Source organism: Apodemus sylvaticus, chromosome 2, assembly GCF_947179515.1.
Source record: "Apodemus sylvaticus chromosome 2, mApoSyl1.1, whole genome shotgun sequence".
NCBI lineage: Eukaryota > Metazoa > Chordata > Mammalia > Rodentia > Muridae > Apodemus > Apodemus sylvaticus.
In genome coordinates, this window is record NC_067473.1 from 65,335,661 (window position 1) to 65,355,422 (window position 19,762).

The following is a 19,762-nucleotide window of genomic DNA, read 5'->3' on the forward strand; positions in this document are numbered from 1 at the left end:
AATAAAAAAATGACATACAATGAAGGGCAGGGAAGCCAGGAGACAATGCTAGGTCAATAATCAAGTTTGGAGTACTGGGAGAATTCAGCGAAGAAGATGGAGAATCCCAGTACCAAGCAGTCAGATAAACAGCGAGTTTATTCCTCTCTACCTTTTATTCCATCAGGATGTCAGCAGCTTGGGTCATCTCTACCAATGTTTTGGAGAAGGCATAGGCTTTAATGATTTCTGCAATGTAAATGTGAATGAATATAGGCCAGGAAACATGGCTCCCTGGTGAAAGTATTTGATGCCAAGCTTGAAGACATGAGTTCAGTCTAAGATTATCAGGTAGAAGAGGTGTATGTGGCAGAGTACTGTGAGTTGTCCTCTTTAGATACTGTAGTATTTATGATTTTTCTGCCCCAATAATAAATAAATAAATGTAATAAAAATGTGAAAAAAAAAAGACCTAAGTTGAATTACTTACTAACTCAAAAGCTGCTAAGTCCTTGGCTACTGTTAGGTGCTGAAGTTGGGGATGTGGGGGGGAAATGAGGGAGGTAGCCATGACCTCCAACACTAGTCCTGTGGTGGCCCTGAGGAGCTAGCTAGCTATCTGATCTGGAAACAAGAAGCTTAACCTGGCTCAGGACTGCAAGCTGGTCACGATAAGAGGAGACAGGCAGATCCCTGGAGGCACTGACCTTGGGAGGCAGGAAGGGTGGCAAGGGAGATAACTAGAGTGTGAGAGACATTCTGATCCCAATCTTGTTAGAGGATTAGGCTGAAGAGAGTTCAGTGTGAAGCTAGGACAGATAGCTCAGTAAACTGAGAAGGCCCAGGTTCCCTTATCCTGGAGTCTGCTTGGCTGGCCAGAGTGTTGTCCTTAGGAAAGGACCAGAGTTCTCCTGGAGGAGCTAGGGGCCACTGACTTCAGACCCAGGGAATCTCTTCTTTACCCTCTTCCTCCTGGCTCTTAAGACTCATAGAGAGCTTATTTAGCTTTTTAAGGAGATTTATAGAAGCTGGAAGAACTTGTTTTTTCAAAGGTAAATGCTCTAGAAAAATGAAGGGTAAAAGTGTTATTAAACTTGTGGGTCAAAGCTAAATGAAAAAAATCAAAAGGAGAAGGACACGCCTATTCCCAACATAAGCAGAAGAGTTTTACTGTAAATATGAGGGAGACCATAGTCAGAGGCAGAGACATCTAAAAAAGTCCAGCACGAACTTTACCCTGAACCTGGACCTCTGAGGACTTGGAGGAACAGATTGGGGAAAGAGGGAAGAGGGAAGAGGGAAGAGAGGAGAACAGGAGGTTAAAGAGTATATAAAAGGACAGCACAGCAAAATTTCTGGATTTATAGGGGAAGGTAGCTGGAGAAAAGGCAGCTGAGCCCCTGGACTGGAGAAGTTTAGGGTAGAGGGCTGGTATGCTGTTCACACCATATAATAGATAGTGACTAAGGAATGCTGGGTAAACCTGGCATCCAGGTCCACACTGATGTGTTAAATAAGCACCTCAGTTAGCCATTTGTCTTGGGATTGAGACCTAACAAAAGCCGACTCTGTCCACTTGTCCTCAATAAACCAGTTAAAACAACCAAATCGATAATAAAAAAAAATGGAAAAGATTTATTCAGTGTAAACACATTGGTAACCTGGAAAAAGAGATCCAGAGATCCAGTGAACTCCCCAAGTCAGTCTTAGGGGTCCTGAATTGAGATGGAAGCTTAGAGGGCCAAGGATATGCAATCTATGTCAAAGTATGGGCCTGCCCCCCACCCCCCATTGGCCCATTGCTTAGGATTGTTAAAGCTGTGTGAAATCTCTTTCCAGAGACATGTTCCCTCTCTGACTGGTGCCTTTCCCTTCTTCCAGCATGTATTCATGGGTAAATTTCCCTTCCTTTGGGGTCTGTTATATCGATAGCCTGGTGTTCAGATCGAAAGATACTAGTGTCTCTTTTGAATGAATTTATTTCTGCCAGACCAGTTACAGAAAAGGCCATCTTTTTCTTTATTCAGGACAAAACTCTCATTTTTATTTTCTACTTGCCTTCTTGGAGTCAGACAGATGAGTGTTCAGAGCACACAGCCTAATATAATACTGCAACAGCTTCTACATGTTCAGTTATATGGAGACATTTTACTCTCTTGAAAGAGTTTGAGACTCAAACTCAAATCTTTGAAAAAAATAAAACCATTTTTTCCTCCATCCCTGCTCCTGGAGTGATGACTCTGAGACTAATTTTTAATAAATGCCTGGGCCATAAGCACCAGCTAGTTCTCTGACTTATTATCCCTTTTATTCTAACCTGGCTTTAGCTACATGGCTGGTTTCCTTTCCTTGTCTTCTTTCTTCTGTCTCCTCAGAGTTTCAGCTCGAATCTCTCTTTGTTCTATCCTTTGAGTTCCTCTACCTGTTGGTTTCTGTTCTTTGCCTCAATGTTCCAGGCAAATCTCTACTTTTATTCTACCTTTAGTGACTAGTTACTTCCTCAGTTCCCATGATTCTGACCTCCTCTGTGTTCCCAAGTGAATCTGCCAGGCCCTCTTCTACTATTTTCCAGAATTCTCTCTATTCCTGCTGGATGTCCCACCTATGTCCTGCATCAGCTCATTGGTCATAAACTTTTTGTATTGGCAGGTGATGATTACACAAATCACTTCCAGGAATATCTGACCACCACTGAGAATATGCAAGGGTCCAGTGACTGCACTCAATTCAGTAGTGAGTGTATAGTGTGCAGGGGTGTGGATGAGAGAGCATTCTCAGACCACAGGAAAGGGTGCAAAACTTCAGTTTGAGGTTTTCGTTTTAGGGGAAAGTTGAGTTAAGATAGTCAGTTTCCTGAGGAAGTCACGCCCTTTGGAACCTCAGCCACAAACTTCTGGTTGCCACCTTACTGGTTTGGATTCTCCTCTCTTGCCTGTTGCCCTGCATACCTCACACTGATAGAACCTGAGGTCTCAGAGATGTGGCAGTTTTGCATTCTGTGCATCACTGTACTCACGGCTTCTGTGGCTACAGGTCAGATGGCAAATGAGGAAGCCAGCGGGTAGAGGGAGGGAGAGGTAGGGCCCTCTAGCTTAGCAAGCAGAGAAGCCACCCCTAAGTCCTTTAAGACAGTCATCTGGCATAGCCACTCTCCCTAGTCAAGGCTTTCCACTGTCTTCTCTCTGCATAGCAAATGTATTTTCCTCTTCAGGGTGTAGCTAAGTTGGCGATACATGAAGTTTGCTAGTTTTTCATCTTGTTTCAGACCCCACAATGACTTTTCTGGAGCAAAAACCAAGGTGGGGTCTAGTACCACGTGGCCAAGCTGTGAACCTGCGCTGCATCTTGAAGAATTCCCAGTATCCCTGGATGAGTTGGTATCAGCAGGATCTTCAAAAGCAACTACAGTGGCTCGTTTCTCTGCGGAGTCCCGGGGACAAAGAGGTCAAATCTCTTCCTGGGGCTGATTACCTGGCCACACGGGTCACTGATACAGAGCTGAGGCTGCAAGTGGCTAACATGAGCCAGGGCAGAACCTTGTACTGCACGTGCAGTACAGACACAGCGGTAAACTCTGCTGGGGCATTGGAACAAAAACCACACACAGACATCCCTGCCTTCCAACCCTTGCTCCTCTTAGCAAGCCCTTCTGAGCCTTCTTCCTTTCTACCCAGACTTCTGCTTCACCTTGCCCTAGCAAGGACTCCCCTTTCCTTGCTTTTACCACATGTTCTTTTTGTGCGTGAGTTATAAGGTGACTGAAGGTCAGGATCTAGAGAGCTCAGAGCATAGACATTGGCTCTTCCCCCTCTTGAGACTAGAAGACATCTCTTATCCTCCTATACTGCAGTTTTTGAATTTGGGATGTAGACAGCTCATGTGGCTACCCCAGCAGGCAGCCAAGCAACACGGTTCAGGTGCACTCTTTTGGTACAATATAATGCAGAGTACCACTGAAACCATCGGTTGGTATTAGCTCTTCCTTCCACAATACGGGTAGTGAATAGCAGGTTGTGTGTAATATCTGACTCAATTCCCAGTGTGGGGTTGGATTAAAGCCAAGAGAACTTCTGAGAGCTCATATAAACACTGAACTGCTGAAGTGTAGCTCTGACTATACCCTTTAAAGAAACACCCTTGTTTTTATAATGCCCATGTTTCTATTACCCACACCCACACTGACCTCACAAACTCAGTCTTAAAAGGTTCTTTGTAGTCCTCTATTAGTTCAATTTATTTTGCATTATGCTATTTAAAATGTTTCAATATTTAATATGCCATTTAATATAACAAAGTAAATTTAAAAGAAAACTAAATATTTTTCCCATATCAGACTTCTGAGCTCAAAACTACTAAATCTAAAATTTTGCCAAATATCAGTTTAATCAAAGCAGTTGAAAAAAAATTATGAAGACTATGCCTGAAGGAAAACATTAGATAAGAAAGTTGTGTTGAGATGGGGAAATAACTCAGAAGATAAAGTATCTGTCTTATAAGTTTGAAATCCTAAGGACATGGGTTTAATATCCATAATCTAAACACACACACAAACTCACACACACACACACATGCACACACATACACATATATGCTCACGCATACACAGTACATACACATATACACATGCTTATACACAACACATGTGTACAACACACACATATATACATATACGTATACACACATTCACACGCAATATACATACATGCACACACAATAAACACATACACATACATATGTACAAATACATATACATTATATACATACACATACACATATAAATGCACATGCCCATTCAAGACACAATACATACACACAGACACATTATATATACATACACATATACACAGGCATAAATGCACACACTCATTAGTATGCATACATAAACAGAGGGAGAGAGACACTTGCTCTAAATCCCAAATATATTCACTATAGAGCTAATTTGACCATGTGTTTCAGAAAATAAGATCCTTAGAAACACATAAGGGTCTAGAACTGGCATTTAGGGAGCAGTGAATGCACCAGAAAGCCCTAAATTAGAACTTGATTTGTAATCTGAAGAAGGCCATACCTAGAGTAAAGAACAGAACAAGAAGACTGCTCAGCAACCAGGCAAATGGCTAGAAATCAACAAGAAGTTCAGAATTACAGAGCAAGGCTTAGGTGGACAGTGGGGAGGAATGGAGGGCATGGAGGAGAGTGGATCAGGGAAGGAGAAGAGGAAGGAAAGGAGTTGTGAGGGGACGAAGAAGGAAGGGAGATGGCAGAAAGTGAATTATCATGAAGCACAGGATCCCAAACCAGGTCTGAGGTAGGTTGTGGGCAACTGAAAGCTATGGGAGCGAGGAACTGCCAAGACAAATTAAAGCCTTCTCTTTGGTTGAGATACTGCTACCTTAGCCTTGTGGAGAATGAAAGGTCTTTACACAAGAGGTCACCATTTGCCCAAAATTCTTCATGCTGCTCAAAGTTTATTTGGTAACCCAACAAGGGCTTCCTTGCTCCCTCACCTGTCTCTCTCATCTGCTCCTTCAGATCTTCAGAAGTTCATCTGCCCGAGACATTGACTTGCCTCATGCTGGAGCTGCATGATAGCCTTGGCCCTAAAGCCCTGGCTACCGGTTGCTTTCTGTTTATGAACAAGAGTCACTAGTATCACTTAAACCATTGTAAAACAAAAGACCAGAGAGGAATGTCGAGCATTTGTATTACACCACCCTTATAATCACTCTTATCCCTGAACTGCCTTCAAGACTTAAGCATTCTACCTCCCCCTCACTAACATTATCTCCAGTAAAAGAAGTTACCTCCTGGAGCTCATGGTAAGACAGACAGATGGCGCCCACACTCCTGCGATTCAGATTCCTCAGCACAGTTTGCCCTCCTGAAGTTTTCTTAGTTTCTTAAGCTCGAAGACATTTTTGGAAGGTGAGATGTTATGAGCTTAATACTACTTGTCTCTTGCATAATTAAAATTCCAGGGTCCACATTTAGCAAATGACACACAGTTTTGGTTCCAGGAAATCTTAGGTGAGGCTTAGATAACTTAGAGGTTTTAGTACCTATTCAAAGACAAGATTTGGCCTCAGAACTTTTTGTACTCAAAGGCCCCAGTGGTCTACTTGTAGTGGCTACAGATTGTCTCTGTGCTGTTTTTTGAACATTTAGTCAACTGGCCATGGAATTCCCCATGAAAACCTGTCAGTTAAAACGCAGTGGCTGTTAGTGAAGCTGTGCAAGTGAGCAGAAAAGAGGAGAAAGGAGAATGCTTGAGTGATAACCAAAATGAAGGCGAGCTCCCAAGGCAGCTGACGTCAGTGCGCGAAAGCAACGTATGAGCTGAATGCATGAGGATGTGGTGATGAAACCTAATACTGTGAATATTCACTTCAAAACATTAACCACGTGAACAGGCACATGCACAGGGAAAATTAGTTCCTTATCCCTACTTATCTGCTATTATTATAAGCACTATTGAACTTTGAACTTTAACCTTAGGTTGCAAGTACACATTCTAAAAGAGTGACTAAGACTTATCCATATCTGGTATTAGAGTTATAAGGTATAAGACTTAGTGCAGTGCCTCTTACAGTTCCTACTTTTAAATCCTCCCTCCAGCTAATAACTCTATTAGCTCATTCATTTATTGTCAGACATTTTTCCAAATATAATGTTTAACTTTCTGAAAACATGCCTAGCAAGTTTGATAACCTCAAATGACTGTGATGTGACCCCCTTTAAATACTTCTATTATCAGCTGGATTGAGAAATGACAAGTCCTCAGCTTCCCATTTTCAGTGACAGAGAGAGAAAAGGTTGCATATATGTGACTACTAAATCACTGAATGTATAGCAGTGAGCCAGTGTCTCTCACAGTCCAATGAGCCCATTTATTTTAATTGTGAGGTTGGCTGTGGGCACATGCTTTGCCACATGTCTCTGAATTCATCCTGTTGTGGGAGCTCAGTTATTTTTCATGGTATCTTCAATCCAGGGCATGTAGTGAAAGATGCTAGCATAGATGCCGACATCAGCTCTCAGAACACAGCCATCGGCATAAGACAAGATTCCATAGAGTACCCCGTTGCAGACGGCTGGGGCAGCCATTACTTCCTACAGAAAAAGAAAACCAGGTCATCTTTCAGGCAACAGCAAAGAATCCAATGAGGAAAGGAAAGCATCAAGAGTCCATTACCTTGCAGGGCAGCCTCCGCCCTGGCACGATGCCCACACAGATCATGTTTTCTGTGATGTCAAAGACTTTGTAGGCATTTTGGCACTCAGCCTTGGAGATTACAGTGACATTCACAGTCTGCAGTGAGTCAGGGTCCTTGGCTAGAGGAAAAAGGAAAATCATTTGTGTCATGAGTTTTTTTAGTACCAAAGCTTCCTTTGCTTTCCTTCTTTTTTTCAATATTTGTTCTATTATCAGGGAAGGAGTTCAGATTTTGAGAAATGAAAACCAAGAAGTTTAAACAGTAAGTATACAGTAGATTATCAAATTAACACCTTGTTATAATGCAAACCACCCTTAGGAGGGTGGGTTGGAATATGTGAGATATTCTGGCAACAAAATGAAACAAATTGCTTAAATTTTTTTCTGGAAATTTAAACATTTAGAGAGTATCTTTTTCTATGCAAATTTTAGAGCTTGAAGCAACTTACAAATTATAGTCTATTTACTTATTTGTCAGATGGCAAAACTAATTATCTGATTAATAATAATAATAATAGTAATAGTAATAATAATATAGAACAACTGAAGACACTAGTAAAAGGAAAGAAGAAAAACCAGCTAGACTAAGCAGTACTGTCTCTTCTGGTTTCTAATTCAAGCTGGTTCTTTTACACCAAAGTCTCATATAAGAAAGGCTTTCTCATCTGTCAAGCAATGAGAATAAGGAAACCAGAGTACTGTCTATCTACAGATGCTCTTCTTAAGGATTTTTTGGAAAATGTTCTATATTTTGAGATTTTACTTTTTAAATTTGAATATGTATTTACTTCTAAATCTTTATTTGAAAATATGACACTAATTTTTTAAAAGTAAATATTGACTTCTTTGTCTTACTTTCTAGTATAACAATATGTTCACAGCTCCACATTTCTTTTGAGAGTAATTTCAGAAATATTTATTTCATGAATTAAACTAAAATAAGGTACATTGAGGGGGAAGGGAAATCATTTTTCTTTTTTTATACCAAATTAGAGTGATCTAGGTTATAATTTTCTGGTGTTGATAAGAATACTCAACATTTATTGTTTTAGGAAGTTTTGTGTTCTGAATTAAACAATATTATTATTTACTCTAATCACTTTATTGTACACTCAAGCACCAGGCTATACATCAGTTGATCAACTTCTTTCATTCTCTCTCTCTCTTTAGTCTTCAGGTATCTTTTTTCAGTCCTACACAGTAATGCTTTGGCTGATTTGCTACAGTATCACAGATTTATCTTATACTCAATATCTTATTATGTATTTCCTATTTCAAGAATTTGAGCTCATTCGTTGCTTGAAATCGTTTGAAAATTTTTGATACCATGTTGTATTTCATCTAGAAAATTGAAGCTTTGAGACAAAAAATAGGATTTTGCTACATATTATTTTATTGAAACTATTTCTTTCATATTTATAAGCAAAAAAGATAGAGTTCTTTGCTTTTATCAGAGAAAAGACTGAAAGTCTTAGAACGAGGCAAAGGAAAAGGAAACAGTAAAAACAGAAGCTTGAAGAAAGTCTTATGAAAGAATTACAAAAGCTCAGAGCAGATTCCCCAGAGAATACCGGCAAAGTCAGACACCATCACTTAATGCTTTGAACTCACTGATGTCACATAGATTGTAGGCCCATGTAGACACAGAGCACATGGCATTCACAGGCACAATGTGTTGAGGCAGTTTGACCGCTTTTGCATAGTTACTGTGCTTAATCCTTCTTTTCAGTTTGATTAACATGAGGTCATATGAAATAGAAGAGACTGAGAAGTATGGATGATGGAACATTTTCTCATAGTCAGACACCTCCACATCCCTTTCCATGGAATCTGATGGATTTGTTATTCCAAGAATCACCCGAAGGTTCCTAGAATGATAGAGGAATATTGATTAAAAATAATTTATCAATTTTCTTCAATCATATGGACCTTATTTAGTATTCCCCAAAAAACCATTCACTGAAGATCTTCCATGAGTCATTTATTGAGAGTCATATACAAGTTGCTAGGCCTATGTATGACCTGAGAACTTGAATAAAACAGTTTGAAGTTCTTATCACTCACGGTAAATTGCAGTGTGCAGATGTGATCACCCAAAAAGGATGGATCAGGACTCCAGTGCAGGGCAAATAATCAGACTTCAGGTAGACCAAGTAGGGGGGAGTGGTGCCAGCTATGTGGTCTGGATTATAGGCAAAAGTACCTGGAAAGAAAGGGATGGGATTTTTTTTTTAATCAATCACTAAGAAACACATTGAAACAAAACTAAAGTGTTCAAAAGTACAACCGCAAAGTAAAAGAAAAAAATGGGGAGGCAAATATATTTCACTAGCTTCAAGTTAGTGAACCCTTCTCTTTAGCACTTTTAAATAGTAAATGAAATCTTTAAAGTAACTTATTTCACTCTGAAGACAATGACAGGTGATAGAAACATCTACTTTAAAATTTAAAAAGTAATTATCCTTTTAGTTGTAAGGAACTATTCTTCTACTTGAATTGTGAGTTCTCTTAGGCCTGTGAGAAAGCTCAGTAGGTGGGATGGTTGCTGAGCAAGCCTGAATCTGAGTTTCATTCCTCCATAACCCAACGATGAGCGCACCTAGCTCATAAAGTAGCCTACAACTTTTACAAAGGTACCATTTCCCATGAGACCCCTCATTTTACATATACAATAAAGAATGACTTTAAAAAGAAATACAAGTTCTCTCTTATAAATTTAAGTGGAATCTGTTAAACTAGTTAATTACTAAACCATTTTTACCAATTTCAAATTTGTTATTAACATTTGCACATAAAATGCCCCATAAAGGATCATATTTGAGGTCTAGAGCAGCGGCGGCGGCGGCAGCGGCAGTGCAGCAGTGGCTGGTCCAGCTGAAGGGCCATCAGCAGTGGAACCAAGGCGACACAGGGTCCAGTTAGGCCCTGCGCCCACGACCACTGACCTTCGCTGACCAGCGGGGCAGCAAGCAGCTGCGGTTGTGCGGCGCCTTTCCTGCACGGAAGCCACTTCAGAACTCGGCCTCCCACCAGTCAGGAGAGGCTCATCCATCTTGGTTTCAGACTCCAGGGATCGGACAGAGTGAGGTACACAAACATAATCCGAGGCCAACACCGCGGTGGTCTGAGCCCGACGGGCATTGGCCTGCACCCAGGCCCTGGGCTGATCGGGGGCCATCGGGGTGCCAACCCAGCCAGGAGGTTTTTTTGCCTGGGCCTGCGCGCGCGCCGCCATTTTGCCTGCAGGACGACAGAGGGGCATAGCCTGAGGCTAACAAAGCGGGGGTCTAGGCCCCAAAAGGCACAGGACTGACCCCAAGAACTGGGCGGCTTGGTGGGCCATCTGTGAGTCAACCCGCCCAGGAGGTTGTTAGCACAGCAGACTCTCCCGGCGCTTTCAGGGAGCACAGGCGCGCATGCCCGCCATCCTGGTCACCTGGCGGACCCAATTAACAGTCATAGCCCTAGGGGAACTTTGCTCAGACCTTGGCCTCCCAGGTTTTTGCCTGGACTCAGGGCCTGGGAGGCCAGGCTAACCTTGAGTGCGCCAGCCCGGCTGCCCAGCGGAGTGAGCGGAACACAGGGGAGGTCACAGCAGCATACACCTTCAGTACTCCCTGCGGGTGCACACGGGCTCCATCTGGTCCACAGACACAATCTGGGGCAAGGCCTCAGGCGGAAGCCCTCAGCTCAACTCTCTCCACTGCCGGATCCAGATCAGCCTGGGCGGCCACACCACATCTCCAGGTCCTGCCAGAGGCTAGCTGGGCTTCTGGGCGGCAAGCTGGGAGAAGTCAGTGTGCTCCAGTGAATCCAGCGGGCCCCAGCAGGAGCCTTTGGGTGCCTGCTTCAGGATCTGATCAGCCTGGGCAGTAGCACCCTATCTACAGGCAGTGCAGGGGGCCTATGCACCAGAGGCCAACGGGGAAGGGGCAGCTTGCACTGGTGAGTCCAGCACTGACAAGACCAAGTAACACCAGTGAGAACTAGATGGCAAAAGGCAAACGCAGGAATGTCACTAACAGAAATCAAGGCAATATGGCAACATCTGAACCCAATTCTCCTCTACCAGCATGTCCTGGATACCCCATCACACCAGTAAAACAAGATTTGGATTTAAAATCACTGGTCATGATGCTGGTACAGGAACACATGAAGGACATACTTAAAGAAATTCAGGAGAAAATGGATCAAAAGTTAGAAGCCCTTGCAAGGGAAACACAAAAATCATTGAAAGAAATCCAGGAGAATGCAAAAGCCAACAAGGAGGAAATGCAAAAAACACTTAAAGAAATACAGGAGAACTTTGGTCAATAGGCTGAGGTTATGAAAGAGGAAACACAAAAATCTCTTAAAGAATTACAGGAAAGCACAAACAAGCAAGTGAAGGAGCTAAGCAAAACCATCCAGGATCTAAAATCAGAAGTAGAAGCAACTAAGAAAACTCAAAAGGAGTCAACTTTGGAGATAGAAAGCCTGGGGAAGAAATCAGGGGACAGAGATGCAAATATCAACAATAGAATACAAGAGATAGAAGAAAGAATCTCAGATGCTGAAGATTCCATAGAAACCATGGACTCAACAGTTAAAGAAAATGCAAAATGCAAAAAGCTTGTAACCCAAAATATCCAGGAAATCCAGGACACAATGAGAAGACCAAACCTAAGGATTATAGGCATAGATGAGAGTGAAGATTTACAATTTAAAGGGCCAGCAATATCTTCAATAAAATTATGGAAGAAAACTTCCCTAACCTAAAGAGAGAGATGCCCATGAATATACAAGAAGCCTACAGAACTCCAAACAGACTAGACCAGAACAGAAATACTTCCCGTCACATAATAATCAAAACACCAAATGTTCTAAACAAAGAAAGAATACTAAAGGCAGTAAGAGAAAAAGGCCAAGTAACATATAAAGGAAGACCTATCAGAATCACAGCAGACTTTTCACCTGAGAATATGAAGGCTAGAAGGTCCTGGGCAGATCTCATGCAGACTCTAAGAGAACACAAATGCCAACCAAAACTACTATACCCAGCAAAACTCTCAATCACCATAGATGGAGAAACTAAGATATTTCATGACAAAACCAAGTTTACCCAATATCTATCCACAAACCCAGCCCTAAAAAGGATAATAGGAGGACAACACCAATACAAGGAGGGAAACTTCACCCTGGAAAAAGCAAGATAGTAACCTTTCATCAAACCCAAAAGAAGTTAAGCAATCAAATTTAAAAAATAACGTCAAAAATGATAGGAAGTAACAATCACTATTCCTTAATATCTCTTAACATCAATGGACTTAATGCCCCAATAAAAAGACACAGACTAACTGACTGGATACGTAAACAGGACCCTACATTTTGCTGCTTACAGGAAACACACCTCAGGGTCAAAGACAAACACTACCTTAGAGTAAAAGGCTAGAAGACAATTTTACAAGCAAATGGTCTCAGGAAACAAGCTGGAGTAGCCATTTTAATATCAGAGAAAATTGATTTTCTTTCTTTGTTTAGAACATTTGGTGTTTTGATTATTATGTGACTTTCAATATCAGATCAAAAGAGACTCTGAGGGACACTTCTTGCTGGTCAAAGGAAAAATACAAAAAGAAGATCTGTCAATCCTGAACATCTATGCCCCAAATGCAAGGGCAACCTCTTTCGTAAAAGAAACTTTATTAAAACTAAAAGCACACATTGCACCTAACACAAAAATTGTGGGTGACTTCAACACTGCACTTTCCTCAATGGACCGATCAGGAAAACAGAAACTAAACAGGGACACAATGAAACTAATTGAAGCTTTGGACCAATTAGATTTAACAGATATATATAGAACATTCTATCCTAAAACAAAAGAATATACCTTTTTCTCAGCACCTCATGGTACCTTCTCCAAAATCGACCATATAATTGGTCACAAGACAGACCTCAACAAATATAAGAAGATCGAACTAATCCCATGCCTCCTATCTGATCACTATGGAGTAAAAGTGGTCTTCAATAGCAACAGAAACAACAGAAAACCCACATACATGTGGAAACTGAACAATACTCTACTCAATGATACCTTGGTCAAGGAAGAAATAAAGAAAGAAATTAAAGACTTTTTAGAACACAATGAAAATGAAAACACAACATACCCAAATCTATGGGACACAATGAAAGCAGTGCTAAGAGGAAAACTCATAGCCCTGAGTGCCTCCAAAAAGAAAATGGAGAGAGCATACATTACCAGCTTAATGACACACATGAAAGCCCTAGAACAAAAAAAAAAGCTATTTCACCCAGGAGGAGTAGAAGGCAGGAAATCATCAAACTCAGGGCCGAAATCAATCAAGTAGAAACAAAGAGAACCATACAAAAAATCAACAAAACCAGGAGCTGGTTCTTTGAGAAAATCAACAAGATAGATAAACCCTTAGCCAGACTGACCAAAGGGCACAGAGAAAGTATCCAAATTAACAAACTTAGAAATGAAAAGGGAGATATAACAATGGAAACTGAGGAAATCCAAAAAATCATCAGATCCTACTACAAGAGCCTGTACTCAACACAACTGGAGAATCTGGAGGAAATGGACAATTTCCTTGACAGATACCAAATACCAAAATTAAATCAGGACCAACTAGACCATCTAAACAGTCCCATAATGCCTAAAGAAATAGAAGGAGTCATAGAAAGTCTTCCAACCAAAAAAAGCACAGGACCAGATGGCTTCAGTGCAGAATTCTACCAGACCTTCAAAGAAGAGTTAACACTAATACTCTTCAAACTATTCCACAAAATAGAAACAGAAGGAACACTACCCAATTCCTTCTACGAAGCCACAATTACGCTGATACCAAAGCCACACAAAGATACAACAAAGAAAGAGAACTTCAGACCAATTTCCCTTATGAACATCGATGCAAAAATACTCAATAAAATTCTTGCCAACCGAATCCAAGAACACATCAAAACGATCATCCACCATGATCAAGTAGGCTTTATCCTGGGAATGCAGGGTTGGTTCAATATACGGAAATCCATCAATACAATCCACTACATAAACAGACTCAAAGAACAAAACCACATGGTCATTTCATTGGATGCTGAAAAAGCATTTGACAAAATTCAGCATCCTTTCATGCTTAAAGTCTTGGAGAGAACAGGAATTCAAGGCCCATACCTAAACATAGTAAAAGCAATATACAGCAAACCGGTAGCCAGCATCAAACTAAATGGAGAGAATCTTGAAGCAATCCCACTGAAATCAGGGACCAGACAAGGCTGCCCCCTTTCTCCTTATCTTTTCAATATTGTACTTGAGGTACTAGCTCGGACAATTTGACAACATAAGGAGGTCAAAGGGATACAAATTGGAAAGGAAGAAGTCAAACTATCATTATTTGCAGACGACATGATAGTCTACCTAAGTGACCCAAAAAACTCCACTAGTGAGCTCCCACAGCTGATAAACAACTTCAGCAAAGTGGCAGGTTATAAAATCAACTCAAGCAAATCAGTGGCCTTCCTATACTCAAAGGATAAGCAGGCTGAGAAAGAAATTAGGGAAATGACCCCCTTCACAATAGCCACAAACAGTATAAAGTATCTTGGGGTGACTTACCAAACATGTGAAAGATCTGTATGACAAGAACTTCAAGTCTCTGAAGAAGGAAATGGAAGAAGACCTCAAAAAATGGGAAAACCTCCCATGCTCATGGATCGGTAGAATCAATATAGTTAAAATGGCCATTTTGCCAAAAGCAATATACAGATTCAATGCAATACCCGTCAAAATCCCAACTCAATTCTTCACAGAGTTAGAAAGAGCAATTTTTAAATTCATCTGGAACAACAAAAAACCCAGGATAGCTAAAACTATTCTCAGCAACCAAAGAAAATCTGGGGGAATCAGTATCCCTGACCTCAAGCAATACTACAGAGCAATAGTGTTAAAAACTGCATGGTATTGGTACAGTGACAGGCAGGAGGATCAATGGAACAGGATTGAAGATCCAGAAATGAACCCACACACCTATGGCCACTTGATCCTCGACAAAGAGGCTGAAAACTTCCAATGGAAAAAAGATAGCCTTTTCAACAAATGGTGCTGGTTCAACTGGAGGTCAGCATGCAGAAGAATGCGAATTGATCCATCCTTGTCTCCTTGTACTAAGCTCAAATCCAAATGGATCAAGGACCTCCACATAAAGCCAGACACTCTGAAGCTACTAGAAAAGAAACTGGGGAAGACGCTTGAGGACATCGGTACAGGGAGAAAGTTTCTGAACAGAACACCAATAGTGTATGCTCTAAGAGCAAGAATTGACAAATGGGACCTCATAAAATTACAAAGTTTCTGTAAGGCAAAGGACACCATCAAGAGGACAAATCGGCAACCAACAAATTGGGAAAAGATCTTCACCAATCCTACATCAGATAGAGGGCTAATATCCAACATGTGAAAGATCTGTATGACAAGAACTTCAAGACTCTGAAGAAGGAAATGGAAGAAGACCTCAAAAAATGGGAAAACCTCCCATGCTCATGGATCGGTAGAATCAATATAGTTAAAATGGCCATTTTGCCAGAAGCAATATACAGATTCAATGCAATACCCGTCAAAATCCCAACTCAATTCTTCACAGAGTTAGAAAGAGCAATTTTTAAATTCATCTGGAACAACAAAAAACCCAGGATAGCTAAAACTATTCTCAGCAACCAAAGAAAATCTGGGGGAATCAGTATCCCTGACCTCAAGCAATACTACAGAGCAATAGTGTTAAAAACTGCATGGTATTGGTACAGTGACAGGCAGGAGGATCAATGGAACAGGATTGAAGATCCAGAAATGAACCCACACACCTATGGCCACTTGATCCTCGACAAAGAGGCTGAAAACATCCAATGGAAAAAAGATAGCCTTTTCAACAAATGGTGCTGGTTCAACTGGAGGTCAGCATGCAGAAGAATGCGAATTGATCCATCCTTGTCTCCTTGTACTAAGCTCAAATCCAAATGGATCAAGGACCTCCACATAAAGCCAGACACTCTGAAGCTACTAGAAAAGAAACTGGGGAAGACCCTTGAGGACATCGGTACAGGGAGAAAGTTTCTGAACAGAACACCAATAGTGTATGCTCTAAGAGCAAGAATTGACAAATGGGACCTCATAAAATTACAAAGTTTCTGTAAGGCAAAGGACACCATCAAGAGGACAAATCGGCAACCAACAAATTGGGAAAAGATCTTCACCAATCCTACATCAGATAGAGGGCTAATATCCAATATATATAAAGAACTCAAGAAGTTAGACTCCAGAAATCTGAACAACCCTATTAAAAAATGGGGTACAGAGTTAAACAAAGAATTCTCACCTGAAGAACTTCGGATGGCGGAGAAGCATCTTAAAAAATGCTCAACTTCATTAGTCATTAGAGAAATGCAAATCAAAACAACCCTAAGATTTCATCTTACACCAGTCAGAATGGCTAAGATTAAAAATTCAGGAGACAGCAAGTATTGGAGAGGGTGCGGAGAAAGAGGAACACTCCTCCACTGCTGGTGGGGTTGCAAATTGGTACAACCACTCTGGAAAGCAGTCTGGCTGTTCCTCCGAAAACTGGGCACCTCACTTCCAGAAGATCCTGCTATACCACTCCTGGGCATATATCCAGAAGACTCCCCACCATGTAATAAGGATACATGTTCTACTATGTTCATAGCAGCCCTATTTATAATTGCCAGATGCTGGAAAGAACCCAGGTATCCCTCAACAGAAGAGTGGATGCAAAAAATGTGGTATATCTACACAATGGAGTACTATTCAGCCATTAGAAACAATGAATTCATGAAATTCTTAGGCAAATGGATGGAGCTAGAGAACATCAAACTAAGTGAGGTAACCCAAACTCAAAAGGTGAATCATGGTATGTACTCACTAATAAGTGGATATTAACCTAGAAAACTGAAATACCCAAAACATAATCCACACATCAAATGAGGTACAAGAAGAAAGGAGGAGTGGCCCCTGGTTCTGGAAAGTCTCAGTGAAACATTATTCGGCAAAACCAGAACGGGGAAGTGGGAAGGGGTGGGTGGGAGGACAGGGAAAGAGAAGGGGGCTTACGGGACTTTCGGGGAGTGGGGGGGGGCTAGAAAAGGGTAAATCATTTGAAATGTAAATAAATTATATCGAATAAAAAAATATTTAAAAAAAAAGGATCATATTTGAACACTTGAATGCCAGCTGGTGGTGATGTTTGGAGAAGATCTCTAGGGAGCAAGTTTTGTGTTTGTTAGCCTATCCCACTTCCTGACTAGTGTCTAATTTGCATAGATGTGAGCAAGCAGCCTCATGTTTCTGCTACCAATTCGGAGGTTTCTCAGTCATTGTACTTTCCCTACCATAATGGAATGCTCCCTCAAGTCATAAGCCAAGTGAGCCTTTCTCCTTTATATTGCTTCTTGTCAGTTCTTGGTCATAGCAATGAGAATAGTAACTGATACAAGGACTTTCACAAGGTATCTCTCTCTTTCAACAAGTGTACCATGAGCAATGAAAGCCAGTACCTTGACAATAGGGCAAATGCTCTCAGAGTCTAAGAAAAACAAGGGAGTAAATAATATTATCAATTAATGTCAGATACTAGTATATGCCAAGCTCTGTTTAGGAGTTTGAGCTAGCTTGTGAATGAAATAGAAAACCATGCTCTAAACAACTGAATTGGTAAAGATATTAAAAAATAATGAACACAAAACCCAAGTAAACTAAATAGTATGTTGGTTGGCTATGGGAATAAAGTTAGTCCAGATAAAGATGTACAAGTTGTGTGTGTGTGTGGGGGGGTGGATTTCAGATAATGAAGTTAAGCATCATGCAACAATCAGTAACCAGGGTTGGCTAACAGCAAAGAACAATGTCATGGAGACCGAGGATTTAGGTCATCAGATGTGTGGAGCCAGAGATTCCAGAAAGAGGAAACAGTTACTGCCAGAATATGAGGTCTAGGTCCTGTTTAAGGAATATCACAGAGGCCAGTGTGGCTGACATGGCGTGAGTTAAGTAAAGACAGTGGTGGTGGAGAGTAATGTACAATGGCTAGTGCATTTTGTGCAATGTTGGAGTTATGCAGACTTGTATTCTAAGTGGAAGTGGGACTACTTAAAGATTTAAGTAAAGAAGTGATGGCAACACCCTCTTAGAAACCCTGGAAGGAGAACATATAGAAATAGGGATCTATTATGTGAGCAAATGAATATTCCAGTGAAGAGATGCTGGTTTGGAGTATCATGAACAGTTTATGTAGTGAGATGTGATTGACTTAGGATATGTTTAGAAGACAGAGCAAATAACATTTTCCTAACACAGTCATCATGGAGTATGGAGCTGAGCCATGTCAAAAGTTTTCAACTTTTGTCTGCTGCTGCACTCCTTAGTTAGATTCCTCTTTTAATCTGGGCCTGCTCTTTCCTGTCCCTGTGCCACAATATCTATCAATGCCTGTTCCAGGCAGGTCCAGAGTAAGCTCCTAATGTAGAATGATATCTTGTAGATGTCCATGCCTCCTTCAAAGTACATAAGCAATCAATTTGAAGTGCAGGTGTTCTCAAAGGAAGTAACTAATCTTGGCAGGTGCTGTGGCAGTGCTGAGAGATACAGAAATAGTCATTTACTAAGACTGAAATGATGTCTCTATCAGTTTTCTATCTTCTGTGCCTTCCCAAGGACTCCTCTTTGGCAACTAGTGACAGATGTGAAGATACTCACCAAGCAGGGTTGAAAGAATGCAAAGGAAGACCAACTTCATTGTGATGTTGATAGCTGTTTTGATGTGGATTTTAGCTCAGTGTCTCTGTAAAGCATAAAGAAGAGAGAAGGAGATACAATACTGATGAATTATTTCAGCACTAGGATTTACTTTATGAAAAGCTCTCCCCATCAGAGTATAGAGTGTCAGAGGAAAGAAATAACTTGTCACACACAAACTTGGTCTCTTACGTTCTCTAGATCTCAGTTGTGTCTTCTTTTCAAGAAGTTACTTAATCCAAGAGAGATGTTCACAGTGTCTCCACAACCTCCTGCTCTTTGACTTATGCAGGAAGACTGCTCTCTGAGCTGCACACATGATGCAGACCCCTCCCATCTCTATGATGCTATCTGTCCCATTTGTGAGGCACCGGTATTTATCTGTACTCTGGCACTGACAGTAACCCCTCTGCTTAGCACCCGGTGCCTTTGAAGTACTTCAGCTATCTTCTTCATAATGCAGACCAGGCATCATTTAAAACAATACAAACCTCACCAGAGCTAGAATATGTGGGGTTGTGTATCCGCATATTTATGTTTCCATTTTTATCTTTAAGGAGCCCCCAAGCTAGAAGCAGTGTTAGACAGTGAAGGAAATGGGTGCTGCCAAAAGTATCCTGACACCACGACGACACTGGTATGTTATATAGATTAGGTAATGCTATTTGTAAATCACATCTGTTAAAATATCTGTATCCAAAAATATAGAAAATATTAAAACTCAACAAGCAACAAGCAAGCTGACTTGAATGTGGAGTATAAGATCT

The 19,762-nt window shown here is 41.0% G+C and overlaps 1 protein-coding gene and 1 gene segment (V, D, J or C); one reads left to right on the forward strand and one right to left on the reverse strand.

Moving 5' to 3' along the window:
- Positions 1-2,852: 2,852 nt before the first annotated feature.
- On the forward strand, positions 2,853-6,219 carry LOC127677885 (T-cell receptor beta chain V region E1-like). The segment is given in 3 exon segments: positions 2,853-3,012; positions 3,245-3,546; positions 6,145-6,219. Coding segments are annotated over 3 exon segments (432 nt in total).
- A 720-nt stretch (positions 6,220-6,939) lies between these two features.
- Prss58 (serine protease 58) lies at positions 6,940-18,996 on the reverse strand. The gene is made up of 5 exons (XM_052173549.1): positions 18,957-18,996; positions 9,257-9,395; positions 8,804-9,060; positions 7,172-7,311; positions 6,940-7,089 (listed from the first exon to the last, which is right to left on the reverse strand). Exons 1-5 carry the CDS (start codon positions 18,994-18,996, stop codon positions 6,940-6,942), a joined length of 726 nt encoding a protein of 241 aa, XP_052029509.1.
- Positions 18,997-19,762: the final 766 nt, after the last annotated feature.

Coding starts and splice junctions, on each gene's coding strand:
- Prss58 (XM_052173549.1), bottom strand. CDS start 18,996: ATGAAGTTGGTCTTCCTTTGCATTCTTTCAACCCTGCTTG. Junction 9,061..9,256: donor TCTGCACACTGCAATTTACC/GTGAGTGATAAG, acceptor CTATCATTCTAG/GAACCTTCGGGTGATTCTTG. Junction 7,090..7,171: donor GGCGGAGGCTGCCCTGCAAG/GTAATGGACTCT, acceptor CTTTTTCTGTAG/GAAGTAATGGCTGCCCCAGC.